At 36.6% G+C, this 15682-nt stretch overlaps 2 protein-coding genes across 3 annotated transcripts; one reads left to right on the forward strand and one right to left on the reverse strand.

Moving 5' to 3' along the window:
* LOC107731619 (creatine kinase S-type, mitochondrial-like) lies at positions 1 to 6012 on the forward strand. Of its 2 annotated transcripts, none has more exons than XM_016542742.1 (10): positions 1 to 94; positions 1266 to 1456; positions 2619 to 2817; positions 3220 to 3315; positions 3416 to 3637; positions 4284 to 4369; positions 5132 to 5255; positions 5345 to 5479; positions 5573 to 5698; positions 5788 to 6012. In XM_016542742.1, exons 2-10 carry the CDS (start codon positions 1308 to 1310, stop codon positions 5902 to 5904), a joined length of 1254 nt encoding a protein of 417 aa, XP_016398228.1. In that variant the 5' UTR covers positions 1 to 94; positions 1266 to 1307; the 3' UTR covers positions 5905 to 6012. The 2 variants fall into 2 exon arrangements, with proteins under 2 accessions (XP_016398228.1, XP_016398227.1); XM_016542741.1 differs by lacking the exon at positions 4284 to 4369 and adding an exon at positions 4570 to 4655.
* A 2879-nt stretch (positions 6013 to 8891) lies between these two features.
* LOC107731615 (ubiquitin-conjugating enzyme E2 L3-like) lies at positions 8892 to 11149 on the reverse strand. Its single transcript, XM_016542736.1, has 4 exons — positions 11086 to 11149; positions 10086 to 10181; positions 9771 to 9957; positions 8892 to 9687 (listed from the first exon to the last, which is right to left on the reverse strand). The coding sequence occupies exons 1-4, from the start codon at positions 11110 to 11112 to the stop codon at positions 9533 to 9535; spliced, it is 465 nt and encodes a 154-aa protein (XP_016398222.1). The 5' UTR covers positions 11113 to 11149; the 3' UTR covers positions 8892 to 9532.
* Between the last annotated feature and the right edge of the window lie 4533 nt (positions 11150 to 15682).

Below are 15682 nucleotides of genomic sequence, written 5' to 3' on the forward strand. Positions count from 1 at the left end.
CACTTCTAATCCCATATCCTGGGAGGAGCGCCATCTTCCCTCACAGACTGTGTGCTTCCTGACACAGCCTACTGTAACAGAGGAGACTCTACAGGTAAAACTCTCTTTTCTCTTATATTACTTGCTCACAAAAATCACTTTATGTCAATATTTATTCAGAGAAAACTTTCATTAAATTGCAAATATTGAAAATGCTGGATGCAAAGTGACAAGCCAATGATCAACTGTTTTATTTGCTTGGATATTTACTTATTAATAACAGAGTGTGCTGTAGTGTATATTTGGTATATCTTTTAATTATTTTTCTCATTTGATATGTTGTATTGAATGACTGTAAAATAGATTGCAGATACCTACTGTATATAGGAGAGGTTACTATTTCAATAGGAATCATTTGTTGGAATCACGGTGACATCTTTAAGGACATTAAACAGTAGTTTATCTTATTTAGTAGTATTCTCCAAACATTCTGGACTAATCCTTGATTTAGAATCCTAATAATCCCCAACAACTCCGCTGAGAGATAGACATTAAACCACAGTCAAGTGCTGACAGGCCACCTGCTTTAAAGAATCACAGAGTGTTCATGGTTTTGCTGTATAATGTAGATCTGAGTTCAAGCTGCCAGAATCTGGTTGGGTCTTGTGTACGCTTGTGTGACCGGTTCAGAATGTCACGACGGAGCACGAGGACTCAGGGTAGACTGGTGCCAGTTGGGGCTCCGTTCCAAACACTTCATGTAGTCTGCTAGTCTATTAATAAGACTTTCACTTTTAGAGTCCAGTTGCAGTGTCAAAAGGACTTTGTCAAGGACGTCACCAAATGTTAAAGTTTAAGAATCTGCTGTGGAAAAACCAATATTGATTGAGCAACTTTTGGGTTTCCAAATTGTAGAGGTGTATTTGAAATGTATTTGACATGTTCCTTTGAAAAATATTACAAAATGATATTTGGTTTGACTACTAAACTATGCCTTATATTTAGGACAATTCTCAGAAACATTATAAATGTTCCTCCATAACCTCCATAACTGTCCTTTAGAAACTGGTGAAGGACAATTAGTGGAAGGAATTATTAGAGTTAATCAACAAGTCTCTTAATAAGGTAACCAGTCAGAAACAAGTAAGCTGCCATCTTAAATCAGTTGACACTTGTCAGCTTAGGGCACCATCAACTAACACAAAGATTGTTTGATAGCTATAGTCTTAAAAAGAAGTATTTACTGCTATGATCATTGTGAAAAACTTGCCACCTTGTTCTACCAGTGCTGATCCCGTCAGAACTTTTTGACAAGAAACGGTGTGAAGATGGCAAGCTCATTCGCCAAGGTGATGTCGAGCCGTACCACTGGCTTGCTCATGGCGAGCCTTGGAGCTGGTGTTGTGGCAACCGGTTACTTAATGAGCGATAATGCTGCCGTCTCTGCAGATCAGAGGAGGAAACTCTACCCTCCCAGGTAGGCACTAGAGGCATGAGTACAATTACATCCCATTGATAATATTGCATAAAATATAGCTAGTTGTTGTTTAATATATATCTAGACTTGCTTTATGATTACCATTTGTCACTTAACACATTGCTAATTTAGTAATCATGTCGGAATAAAATGCATGAGAAGCTAATAAGATTTTAACATTCAACAAATGCACCCAGAAGGGTGAGGTACTTTCTTTTCCATCAACTTACTTGCACCTGTTCTGTAATGGAAAAAAATATGATCAGATGGTCATGATGTACTGTATGATGAAGTATCACACGTTAACTGAGTGAAAGGTAAATGGGTGGGAACATGACACTTAAGAAGCTTATGTCCTGTCCCACACGTCACCTTATTTGCACTACTCGAGTTTCTCTTTTAGGGTGATCAAAAACCAACAACCCATACCTAAATTCATACTTAAACCATCAATCAAGAAACCACAGTAACTGTTTCTGATCAGTCTGTCTCCTGTTACATTCCTATAGATCAGGGTTCCTCAAATCTTGCCCTGGAGGGCCAATGCGCTGCAGAGTTTAGCTCCAACCCTGATCAAACTCACCTACCTGTGATTTTCTAATGATCCTGAAGACATTGATTAGCTTGCTCAGGTGTGTTTGATTAGGGTTAGAGCTAAACTCTGCAGGAAAGTGGATCTTGTGGGCCAGATTTGAGGGTCCCTGCTATAGATTTTGGATTAAGGCCCAGTTCACAAGAAGTTCATCTGCCTCAAAAATGCCTCTCTCATTATTTGCAATCCTCTAAATCCACGCTGACTTAATCCTGGATAGATTATCATGTAGTAGTCCACTATAAAGTCCTCACTAGTGTAGTCTCATGATTTGACCAAATCACTTCAACATGTGCGCCATTTGAGCCAGAGCCAATTCTGAATGCAAATAGTGAATGAGTTGTACAGTCTTATAGCAGTAGAGAGAAATTACTTTCTGTAGTGCTCCCTGTTACATCAAGGTTGCATCACTCTACTGCTGAACACGCTCTTCATTCCAACAAGAATGCCATGGGGCATGATAGCCAACAATTTGGACATCATTTTCCTCTCAGTCATCACTTCCACAGGCTCTAGGTCTAACCCAAAGACAGAACATGACTAAAGATCTGACTTTGTGTTCCTCAACAGTGCAGACTACCCTGACCTTCGCAAACACAACAACTGCATGGCCAGTGCGCTGACCCCAGCCATCTATGCCAAACTCAGGGACAAGATCACCCCGAACAACTGGACTCTTGACCAGTGCATTCAGACTGGTGTGGACAACCCTGGTCATCCCTTCATCAAGACAGTTGGGATGGTCGCTGGTGATGAGGAGAGCTATGAGGTACAGCAATACATTCAAACTACCTCATGCTTTTTTAATGTGACATAATATACAACTTCTCTTCCAAAGGTTGTTTTGTTCAAACCTTGATGAAATGACCAGCTGGTCAACAGCATGTGTTGTGTTTGGGATGCTGGCTTCTTAACCAGCTTAACCAGCAAGACTTCCTTGACCATCCTGCTTCACCAGAATGACCAAGTTTTGCTGGTTAAGGGTACAGCTATGTTGGTCTGCTAACTAGACCACCACTAAACAAAATAAACCAGCTTAGCCAAATCTAATTTATTATTGTTTAAGCTGATTTTTCTGCATGTTCTTGCTTTGCCTCTCCTGTCTTTTCAAGGTAATGCAAACTAATCTAGAGACAACACCCTTGACTCCTCTGCTTGAATGATGTTGCAGGTGTTTGCTGAAATCTTTGATCCTGTAATCAAGGACAGACACAATGGCTATGACCCAAGGACCATGAAGCATCCCACTGACCTGGATGCCTCCAAGGTGCACGTCTATTTTTATTTCTTCATGCAAAATTAGTTTCTCAGATTTCCATTTAATTCTATTCTCTATCAACATTTCCTGATTGTTCTTTATCTTCCAGATCCATTCAGGCGTGTTTGACGAAAACTACGTCCTGTCCTCCCGTGTGCGCACAGGCCGCAGTATACGTGGCCTCAGCCTTCCCCCTGCCTGCAGCCGCTCTGAGCGACGTGAAGTCGAAAGGGTCACGATCCAGGCCTTGTCTGGCCTAAAGGGAGACCTCTCTGGTCATTACTACAGCCTGACTGAAATGACTGAACAAGAGCAGCAGAGACTTATCGATGTGAGTTGCTTCCATAAAGCTCTTTCAGTCATGGGATACTTTGGTCCCGACAGGGTTCTAGGTAAAGTGTTTGGTTGATAATGTGATTGGGTTTAAGGTACCCTGAAATGTCATTTTAACTGAAACAGGAAGAAAGGGTGGGACATATCAAGCAGCCCCGCCCCTTTTTAAAATAGCCAATAGCGTTCGTTTATATCACAGTTTGGGCTAGAGCCGTTCAGAGCCGTTGAGCTCCGTAAAGCCACATTTGACAGGGTATGCCAGCCACAATCTCGTCCATATTGATATAAAATATAGCATTCTGTGTAGAATTCAAATAGACTCGCGCATGTGATCCGCTCCGTGCTATCGTGTCTCTGGACCGGAGCAGAGTGTGTGTGCGGTGCGGTGGTTAGCGTGACATAGCGCTAAACCAGACTTCTTTTTTTCCTCAATGGAAAGCATATTTACACTGTTTGAATCGTTCCCTGTCCCCTATATAGTGCACTAGACTGTTTTGGAGCACACTGCCTTATAGATAACCTTAAGACTAACATATTGATACTAACACCCAAAAAACTTTAATTTTGATTTCATGGGGACTTTAACTGAGTTGCTTCCACACAACATGATACTGAACTCTTCCTTTCATGCTGGCATGGCTTAGGAGCATTTCCTCTTTGACAAGCCTGTGTCTCCTTTGCTCACTGCATCTGGGATGGCCAGGGACTGGCCAGATGCTCGTGGGATATGGTAAGGCTAGAGGGAGAGAAAACAAGCCATGGCAGTACAACCCCAAACAGTCCCCACTCTTTAGTTCTAGACCCTTCTTCCTATCTTTCATGTTTTTTGTAGGTTGCATTTGACTCAAGAAATGTTCCAAGTGTCTGGTCTTCCTCTTACTCTGTGATCCTCCTCCAGTTCCACCTTGTCTTCCTTTCATCCTTCTGTAGGACCACTTCCTGTTTGACAAACCTGTTTCCCCCTTGTTGACTTGTGCCTTTATGGCCCGTGACTGGCCAGATGCAAGAGGCATCTGGTATGGCTTTAGAAAGTTCTTGGCATGATTTGGTCACCTTTTGTGTAACTAACAAGATATGTCACAATATAAATATTCTCACATTTGCCTGCAAGTAAAGAACTGCATTCAGATAAAACATATTCATATGTAGCTTTAATGTTAGATTGAATGCATGACATAGGATACTTCTGCAAGATACTCTTGATTCATAAAACAAAAAGGACTTGCTGGCATGACTGACGGTAGAGTACAGAGCTCCTTTTTGTCTCTTAAACATCCAATCATTTGCAAGGCATAACAATGAGAAGACATTCTTAAAAGGACTTGCTGGCATGACTGACAGTAGAGTACAGAGCTCCTTTTTTGTCTCTTAAACATCCAATCATTTGCAAGGCATAACAATGAGAAGACATTCTTAAAAGGACTTGCTGGCATGACTGACAGTAGAGTACAGAGCTCCTTTTTTGTCTCTTAAACATCCAATCATTTGCAAGGCATAACAATGAGAAGACATTCTTAATATGGATCAATGAGGAAGACCATACCCGTGTCATCTCCATGGAGAAGGGTGGCAACATGAAAAGGGTGTTTGAGAGGTTCTGCAGAGGACTCAAACAGGTAAAACCACATCTCCTTCATACTTTTAATCATTAACCAACTTATCTGGAGTTGTCCTATAAGGTTAATGTCTTCCATGTTTTGGACAGGTAGAACACTTGATTCAGGAGAGAGGCTGGGAGTTTATGTGGAATGAACATCTTGGCTACATCCTAACCTGCCCATCCAACCTGGGCACCGGCCTCAGGGCTGGAGTACACGTCCGCTTGCCAAAGCTCAGCAAGGTAACAATAATTACCTTTATCTTATAGTGAGAGCTTTTGGATATAAGGTATATCCAGTGTTGAAACCTGTCTAATGCAAACAATTGCCTGTAGGACCCTCGCCTTGGAAAGATCCTGGAAAACTTGCAGCTGCAGAAGCGTGGCACTGGAGGTGTGGACACAGCTGCAGTGGGCGATATCTTCGACATCTCAAACCTTGACCGCCTGGGCAAATCCGAGGTAGGTCATTCAAAACCAGTGGGTTAACTACATGGAGTTTTACATGCATAAGATTCTCAAACTCTGGTGTGACTGCTTTTCTTTACCAGGTGGAACTGGTGCAGCTAGTCGTCGATGGTGTCAACTACCTTATCGAGTGTGAAAAGAGGCTGGAAAAGGGCCAGGATATCAAGATCCCCGCCCCCATCCAACAGTCTAGGAAGTGAGCAGTGCTCTTTTATTGAAGGATGGACCCAGCAAAAGAAACATGGACACTCCTTTCACTAATCCCAAAACTGAAGGTCTTATATGTATAGAAAGCTCAATAAAATGAACCCTAAAACTACAAATGCTTTCTTATTTCTTTGCAACCACTAACATAATGCACACGTAGTGAGCAACTGATAGAACGCTGCCATTACAATCAACAAAAATGATTTGCTTGGTAGCAGTGTAAAGAGCTTCTTTTGTTATAACAGAAATTTTCTAGTTTTGTAACGTTGCATGCTTGCAGTGTAGACATCTTATGTTGCTGCCAGAAGCTTTTTACTCTGTCTTTTTCTACAAAGTCACACACAGTTGCTCTGCTATCATAGACAGTGAGTTCATCATATCAACTTTTAGCTAAGGTTCTAGGAAACCAGTGAATGGACACATGGCCCAAGCACTACACTGTCAAACCCATACCTGTCAACCCTCCCGTTTTTCCCGGGATATCCCGCTCTCATCCCGTTTAAATATTTTCCCGTATTTCTCCCATATTTTTAATCTTTCTATTAAAAATATATATTTTTTTATGTTTAAACGTATTTTATATGTTTGCTACATTCGCTTCCATTAAAACTCCCGTAATTTGTATGAGCCAAACCTCATTATATGAATAATCACGACAACAAATTCCAAGGTGGTCCAGTTGCCAGATCTTGTATGAAACGCATCTTTCTCACACGATCAACGCATACAAATTTCAACCCATTTGTCCCCTCAACTTGGCAACCTACAGCTCAGTGATGCTATTGATATGTCCGCAGGGAGTACCGTGGGAAGGAAACAATGATCACTGCTAGAAATGGGAGAAGAAGACTCAGGTGGTGCTCCAGTGAAAAAAACTAAATATACATGTCAATTGAGATATAGCTTACACTTAAAAAGGCTATTTAATTGATTAAATATGAGCGCTGCAAGTTTCAAAGTCAGCTGCTTTGTTTACTGTGGTTACGGGGGAAACGGCTATATTCCTGGCGAAAAGCGCCACCTGTTACACTGGCAGAGAATGAATTTGCATTTTTCAATAAGCCCTTCTGCTCTTTGTTTAGACCAAAGCCAAAAACGACCCTTATTTTTACGCAGAAAACACGCAGTTGTAAATGTGAACTGGTGGATCGACAAGAAGATAATGAATTATAAAACGCTAAAGATATAGCCTACACTAAGATATATTTATGTTACTAAATGAATATAATTGTTTGATAATAATTGTTTAAATGAATATAAAAATAAAATAATATAATATAAAAATTGTTACTTTTGACTCCCCCCTGCAGATTTCTTGATGAGTCTGAGGTCTGTCTCAATGTCACCTACTCAGTATATTTGATCATCTGAGGAGTTGATTGAGTAAAAAAATCTTTATACACTATGTAAGCACAGTGTTTGTCCGAACATAGTCCTTCAGTTATAAAGTGCAGAAAGGCCCAACCTTCTTAACACAATGGTTTAAACTGTAATTAATTTAACGCCAGACACTGGCCTCCCATCGTTAGACGGACTAATCCAGTGGGGCTAATTTCTCCATTTAGAGCTGCTTAGTGCCGTATCTAATAATGCTAATCTTGGTTCTAGCAGGTTAGGGGAGGGGGTAAATAAGTGTGCGCTTCGACAAAATGGGTTCACTGTGTTGGCTGTAGAAGTCACTAAAAAAACTGAGGGGTATTTTAGAGGGTCTACATGCAACTAAACTTAAATGTAGTCAATAACTATGATGATAAAACAATTTACCATCTGATAACATCACTGTACCTTGGAACCACCACTATTTGTATAGACAGAGGAACGCTGAATTATATATAAAAACACTTGTCAATATGAGAAAATCAGTAAATTCTAGGTTAAATGGTCTAATCATCTTATTATACACTTTTGTCCTGAAAAAATAATTTAAGGAATACTATAAATTTTACAAACTTACCAAGTGTGTGTAAAGCTGTAGGTATGACTACCATTACCGAGAATTTAGTTTGATTTCTTTTTTGGATTAAATTGGTGGCTAATAGCAAATTATCACAATATCAGCTGGCAATAACCGTACAAGTACTTGTGTATTTTGGCGGCAACTATGGTAGTTTGTTGTAATCAAGTAAACTCATTGCACGGTGCAGTTCTGTAGTCTATAAAGAAAATATATTATAATAGAATTGCACAAATCGAGCCATTTACCTTGAATGTCCTTAATCCAGTATTGTAATCAGATCTTCTTCAGTGATTTGGCGATTCATGCGGTCCACGTTTTCCTGGATCAGAAGCATCAAACGCCCCCTAATGGCCATGATGATGAAAGTGCTTCATCGTTAGATATACTATATGTTTTGGATTTTGCATAACTATAGGACTGCACAGGTTTATTTTTTTATTTATTTATTTTTTTTATATTAATTGCATAACCCCCTATTGTGATAAAAAAATACATCCTTTAACCTTGACAAAACAGTACTATTGCTTTAACTTGGTACAGTGATTGTGTCACCATACTTACGTGTAAATTTCTGCAAAATCCAGGAATTAACTAGTGAAGAGATATTACTATTCCTATGCGACTGTATAGCTCACATGCAGTTAAAAGGGGAGGTTATTAGAAGAATTCGGTAACACTTTAGATTAGGGAACACTATTTACTATTAACCAGTTGCTTATCAGAATGCATATTACTAGAATATTGGCTGTTTATTAGTACTTATAAAGCACATATCAATGCATGATTATATTCTAGATCCCTTAACCCTACCCAATACCTAAACATTACTACTGCCACTTCCAACTTACTATCAATAAGCAGGAAATTAGGAGTTTATTGAGGGAAAACTCTTAGTTAATAGCGAATATGTACTCCTTAATCTAAAGTGTTACCAAGAATTTTTAAAAGAGTCTTAAATATTTGTGTGTCCCAGAAAGGTCTTGAGATACATGATGTTCAATCAGACACAAAGTCAAATCAAGTTTTGCTTTCCTTTTTATGACATAATAAACATTATATTGGTGACAGTGACTAGTTTGTGTTACAAACTGAGATTGACGAACATGAAACCTTATTCCACAGAAGACAGTGCAACCCAAGCAAAAAATGTATAAAATAAAATACAGAGATGAGAGAGAAATATAAAAGAAAAATTTGCCACACACCATTGACGTATTATGTGTTTCCATTAAACAAACTATTGGATTTGATTTCTTCAATGTCATAAATGTGAAAGTGAAACGACTTAACATTATACTCTGGTTCACCGTAGTAGTCTGCTATGAAAACAGTCAAGATTCATCACACAGCACATGACCTGAACACATCTCTGTGCAATTTAAGAACAAATTAAAAGGAACAACCTTTTCGCCCCCGTCCTTCCCCACCCCCAAATCTCAGCACTTTTATCAAGTTCTCATTCGCACGCTCCCCTCATCACAATTTCAAATCACTTCGACACCCAGAGGCTGAGAAGTCACGGGTCTTTCTGCCGAAGGTGAAATGCGGCTGGGATGCTCCACGGGGGACCGAGAGTGAGGGCGGACTGGCGGGGACTCAGATTGGGGGAAACGGTTTTGGAGGAGTGGGCAAAGGAGAAACAAGGGAAATGCGCCCATGCGATATCAGTCCACTGGCCGCTTCTCGCCATTTTTCTTTGTGAACTCTTCAGCATTCTTAAAGAATTTTTTACGGTCTTTTGAATATTCCTCCGCTAGGTCAGCCCTCAGCGGGTGTTCTGGTTGGGGGTCGTTGACGAGGGCGATGAGAGACTGGATTACTGGTTAAAGAGGGGGAAAACATATTTAATGGCAATATTTTACGAGTGTGAGGGAGATAAAAGGGCTTCGAGACGTGCCGTACCTTGGTCAGTTTTGGTTGCAGGTTTCCAGTTCTCAGCACTTATGACCGGCAGACACACCTGACCCTTCTCATCAATGTTCGGGTGGTAGATCTTGGTTTTAAATGTGATCTTCGGAGGCTTAAAGGGGTATTCTGCAGGGAATGTGATCTCAATCCGGAACGCACCTTTATCGTATGGAGGGTTGTCCTGAAAGAGAAAACGGGGTACATGCAAAATGGCTCAATCGAGAGAAGACGGTGATATTTTTATGCATGCAATTAATGCAGAAAACACATTCACATTAAATAAAATACATGAAACGCCTTCAAACTTACAGGAACAATGAGTCCTTGCCAGGTCAGAATGTTGGACTCATCCACCTGAATGTTGCGGAAATTTTTCATTCCAGACTTACGGATTTCATCAAGTTCCTGTTAACACATAGTATACGATGGTACAAAGAAGCCTGATACTTCTCTAATTGTTGAGAGATTTGAGAAACCACAAAGTGAGAACAAAATACTTTCGGTTTCACTGTGGTCATGTGAACAACTCTCATCTGTAATTAAAAATCTATAGTTATATTTACATCGTAAAAACTCGTTTTCATTTAAATATGTTAAAATGGCACAAATTCATGCAAAATACTGAGAATTGTTATTTTTTATTTCTTGAGCATTTAACAGGCTGCAAAGCACAGGAGTTTGAAATATGACTAAAGTCATTCAAAACTAAAACAATTAATATATTTATCAAAATATCGTTAATATTTCATCTTAAACAGATTTAATCAATTACGAACGATTTAAAGGAAGAAAACAGACATACTTCCTGTTTCTCTTTCTCATTGTATCATAAAGACCGCGCAGAAAATTTCATCCGTTATCTTAAACTAGTTATTATTCAATGTATTTTAATTCGATCACTATTTTTGATTTGATCTTACTTGATAAACTTACAGATCAGGTAGTTTCTGTCTTATATACTAGACATCACCTGTCAACGACGACACTCTTTAACAGACGTGCAAAAGTTGATTCTGAAGCACGCCATAAATTAGACTCATCCAGAGCACTGATTATTTTATAAGATAATCTTATCTTATCTTATGAGCTTTATCTGACTCGTAATTTCCATTATAAGTGTAAATTCGAACTACGGCTAAGATCGTTAGCTTCTTCCTCATCATTCTCGTCACATTTCACACCAGAGTGCTCTAAAGTTTCAGCTTTCCGACCAACAGTGATTCAAGTCCACAATACTCCTATTTACGGAGGTAAATCGAGTAAAATCTGTGTTTAGCATGCATAAAAGAAGATTTTTCGGAATATTTACCTTATGCAGTCGCCTACTCGCCGCCATCTTGGATTTGCTTTTGCCCACAATGCAAAGCGCGTTGAATTCACTTCAGTCAGTTCAAATAAATGAATAAAATTAATAAAAGATCATTTGTGCATCAGGTGTGACAAATGCAGTGTTATTTTAGCATAATTTGAAATGCTATAATAGTTTTTATCCATATGTTGAATTCGTTTTTATTTTTATATTTTCTGTTTTCACGTTCATTTTAGTTAAAGGTTTTAGTAATTTTGTTGTGTTGTGTGTTTATATTATTGTTGTTGTTTTTTTATTTTTGTCTATATAGTTTTTATTCATTTTAATCTCAGTTTTAGTTATTTTACAACAAGTTAATCTGAATGAAATGTTGCCTTGGCAACTAGCTGAAATAAAAAAAAAAGTTTAATTTAAAGTTTATATTATTTCAGATAACGAAAATGTTTATGGTTTTAGTTTAAGTTAACTATAATAACCATGTACAAATGTATTGTTGTTGTTGTTTTTGTAATAACTAAGTAAATAAATATATTATTAAATATTTATAGAACTATTTATTTAGTCATCAGCAATATCTGCTGCTACTTCCTCAATTGTGGTTACAATGTAATTCATTTGATAAGCATGTTAATGTTGTCTTATCTGACATACACTATGAATAGTGTACAGGTGCATCTCAATAAATTAGAATGTCGTGGAAAAGTTCATTTATTTCAGTAATTCAACTCAAATTGTGAAACTTGTGTATTAAATAAATTCAATGCACACAGACTGAAGTAGTTTAAGTCTTTGGTTCTTTTAATTGTGATGATTTTGGCTCACATTTAACAAAAACCCACCAATTAACTATCTCAACAAATTAGAATACTTATTAAGACCAATAAAAAAAACATTTTTAGCCTTCTGGAAAGTATGTTACATTCTAATTTATTGAGATGCACCTGTATGTACAATAATGTACTAAGTACAATATGAATAATATTGTGATTAAAAAAAACTATGTTAACAGAATGGACAACTGAAAAAATACACTTTTTAAGATGACAACAATTCTAAATTTTATACAGTAAGTATTAAATCTATATATGTGTTATATATATGGAGATAAATAAATATTCTTTACATTAAAAAGTACAAAAATCTGTTTCAATATAAGAAAGTAAAACAAAACGAGTCCACTAGGGTGTGTAAGAGCACTTTAATAGTGCTGCACATTCTGACCCAAACACACTCTACATGTGACAGAGCAATAATCACTAGGCCACACATGTCTGCTTATTGTAGTAGCCCTCAGCTGTAATTGATTAATTTGCATCATTAACAGTTATTTCCTGTTTATTACTGTTTTTTTTTGTTTTTTTTATTAATGCCAAGGTACCAAATATAAAAATACAGAGAATATCAACATTACATACAAAGAGGTGACATTACATGCACAGCACCATTTATAGACGTATGTAACAATAAATAAATAATACAAAACGAAAGATTTAACAAAATCAATTAAAAAGATTAAATAAATTAACCGTTTTAAAAGCCTTGAGATTCTTGGAAGATGAAATAGTTTGGATTGTAGGATCTCTGTCTTACAACGGACCAACTTACACTATTGAGTCACACATGAAACAATCACATTCCATTGAGACAAACTGATGTGGCTTACCCTCCTTGTGGAGGGTGTCAATGATTGTCTTCTGGATAACTGTCAGATCAGCAGTCTTCCCCATGGTTGTGTAGCCTAGTGAACCAAACTGAGAGACTATTTTGAAGGCTCAGGAAACCTTTGTAGGTGTTTTGAGTTGATTAGCTGATTGTCATGTCACCATATTCTAATTTGTTGGTGGGTTTTTGTTAAATGTGAGCCAAAATCATCACAATTAAAAGAACCAAAGACTTAAACTACTTCAGTCTGTGTGCATTGAATTTATTTAATACACAAGTTTCACAATTTGAGTTGAATTACTGAAATAAATTAACTTTTCCACGACATTCTAATTTATTGAGATGCACCTGTATGTACAATAATGTACTAAGTACAATATGAATAATATTGTGATTAAAAAAAACTATGTTAACAGAATGGACAACTGAAAAAATACACTTTTTAAGATGACAACAATTCTAAATTTTATACAGTAAGTATTAAATCTATATATGTGTTATATATATGGAGATAAATAAATATTCTTTACATTAAAAAGTACAAAAATCTGTTTCAATATAAGAAAGTAAAACAAAACGAGTCCACTAGGGTGTGTAAGAGCACTTTAATAGTGCTGCACATTCTGACCCAAACACACTCTACATGTGACAGAGCAATAATCACTAGGCCACACATGTCTGCTTATTGTAGTAGCCTATATGTAATGAAAAAAATTCATATGTCCAAAACTGAAAGAAAGAAAAAAATAGAAAGTAAAGGCAATTTTTGTCTTGCCACTAAAAAAATACATCTTACATATTTCCTTTTCTATACTTTCTATTGTTCGTAATGTTTAACATATTTTCACTTCTACTGCTGTAACACCAGAGAACATGTTAACGAGTGTCAACAGAAACTTCTTCACAAACCTGCTGTTCTAGTTGGTCTCTCACAACACCAGGGGCTTGAAAACCAGAAGTATTCAGCATACAAAACAGCAAAACAGTCTGGCCTAAAGTTATAATATTAAGATAAAGTTTGACTTAAACATTAAAAAACAAATATCGAAGCAAAATCAAATGCTTGTGAACATGGACAATTATTAGTATAAGTATCATTTATATTAAATAAGTGTTCTTATCATTTAATTTCTAAACAAATTTATTGTAGCTAAGATGCACCTAATACATCACAATATAATCTATCAAGATGCACACATAGCCTCACAATGAAGTAATGTGCACAACTGAATATAGCTCTTTAATTTAGAAATTTTAAATTATGTGAAAATAGACAATTATCTAAAAAACAAACAAACTTATTTCTGTATGTTTGAAATCAGTCTTCAATTTATTTTCAATTTTATTAGAAATTAGACTTCAATTTATATAAATGTATATGGCTAAATAAGTGCTTAAAAAGACAACTCATATATCAGAAAATGTTATTGATCTAACTGCACTGACACTATCAGATGAGAACGCAAACACTTGAACTTATTTGAGCTGTTTAATGACACTATTGTCTTCTACACAGCTGTAATTGATTAATTTGCATCATTAACAGTTATTTCCTGTTTATTACTGTTTTTTTTTAAAAATTTTTATTAATGCCAAAGTACCAAATATAAAAATACAGAGAATATCAACATTACATACAAAGAGGTGACATTACATGCAAAGCACCATTTATAGATGTATGTAACAATAAATAAATAATACAAAACGAAAGATTTAACAAAATAAATTAAAAAGATTAAATAAATTAACCGTTTTAAAAGCCTTGAGATTCTTGGAAGATGAAATAGTTTGGATATACTGTTGAACCTCTTTTTTTATAAACAATATATAAAGGATTTTGATGAGTGAATTTACTGCGGTGAATGTGAAATTTTGCAAGAAGTAATAATAAGTTAATAATAAAATATTCATTAATTTTATCTTTTTGTATATTAAAGAAGCCAAACAGTACATCCTTAAAAAGCAGAGAGAAACCCTGGAGTACACTGCGATTGATAACATTAGAAAATTCAATCCAAAATAGCTGTGTGTGAGGACAATCCCAAAAGATATGCATATCAGTTTCATTAGGGTCACCACAAAAAGAACAGCTTGTATCTATGTCTGATTTAAACCTTTTCAAAAACACTTTAGCTGGTCCTGTTTATTACCGTGAAGCTGCTTTGAAAGCATCTGTAGGCTATTGTATAAAGCACTATATAAATAAATGTGACTTGACTAAATGCACTGTAAAACAATTTTTGTAAATTGTTGTTGTAAATACACATTTAATTAGAGTATGTTTTAAAATAATTTTTTTTTTACGGTTTCCTACTCCTAAATTCAATGTGTTACTTGTTTTTTGTCATTGTTTGTGAAATGTAGCCTACTACCCTGATAGCACATGTACATCACGGAGACGTCTATTTGACATCTGCATTTACATCTGCAAGACGTGTTGTTTAGAGAGTTTGCTCATCTGCAATACATCTATAGGACGTTTCCTATCAGACGTCTTTAAAATGTCTTTAAGATGTTTCTGATTTAGAATGTATGTAAAACTGACATCTTAAAGACGTCTATCAGATGTTTGTACACAGCAGATGCTTTCCAGATCTTTAACAGACATCTTGCAGACTTTTAAGTGTGCTATCTGGGTAGCAATTTCTGAGTGAAAATTGTTTCTACACCAATTTATATTTCAGTGAATGTATTTTACGCTGTAACTGGTTTTAACCACCTTTTTACCTCAAAATTAAAAGTGCACTCATAAAAGTACAAATATTCCTTGTATAGTTTAATATAAAAGCATGCATAGTTACTATACTAGAATTAGAAATGATAGCAACCCCTGCACAAGCTGAAGATGCACAGAGGCACAGAGTCTCTCACACACACACACACACACAGCAACATTTGGATTGCAAATGTGGCAGCAGCAGTGGCAGGTCATGGG

Source organism: Sinocyclocheilus rhinocerous, unplaced genomic scaffold, assembly GCF_001515625.1.
Source record: "Sinocyclocheilus rhinocerous isolate Xijiao unplaced genomic scaffold, SAMN03320098_v1.1 scaffold4808, whole genome shotgun sequence".
In the NCBI taxonomy this organism is placed as follows: domain Eukaryota; kingdom Metazoa; phylum Chordata; class Actinopteri; order Cypriniformes; family Cyprinidae; genus Sinocyclocheilus; species Sinocyclocheilus rhinocerous.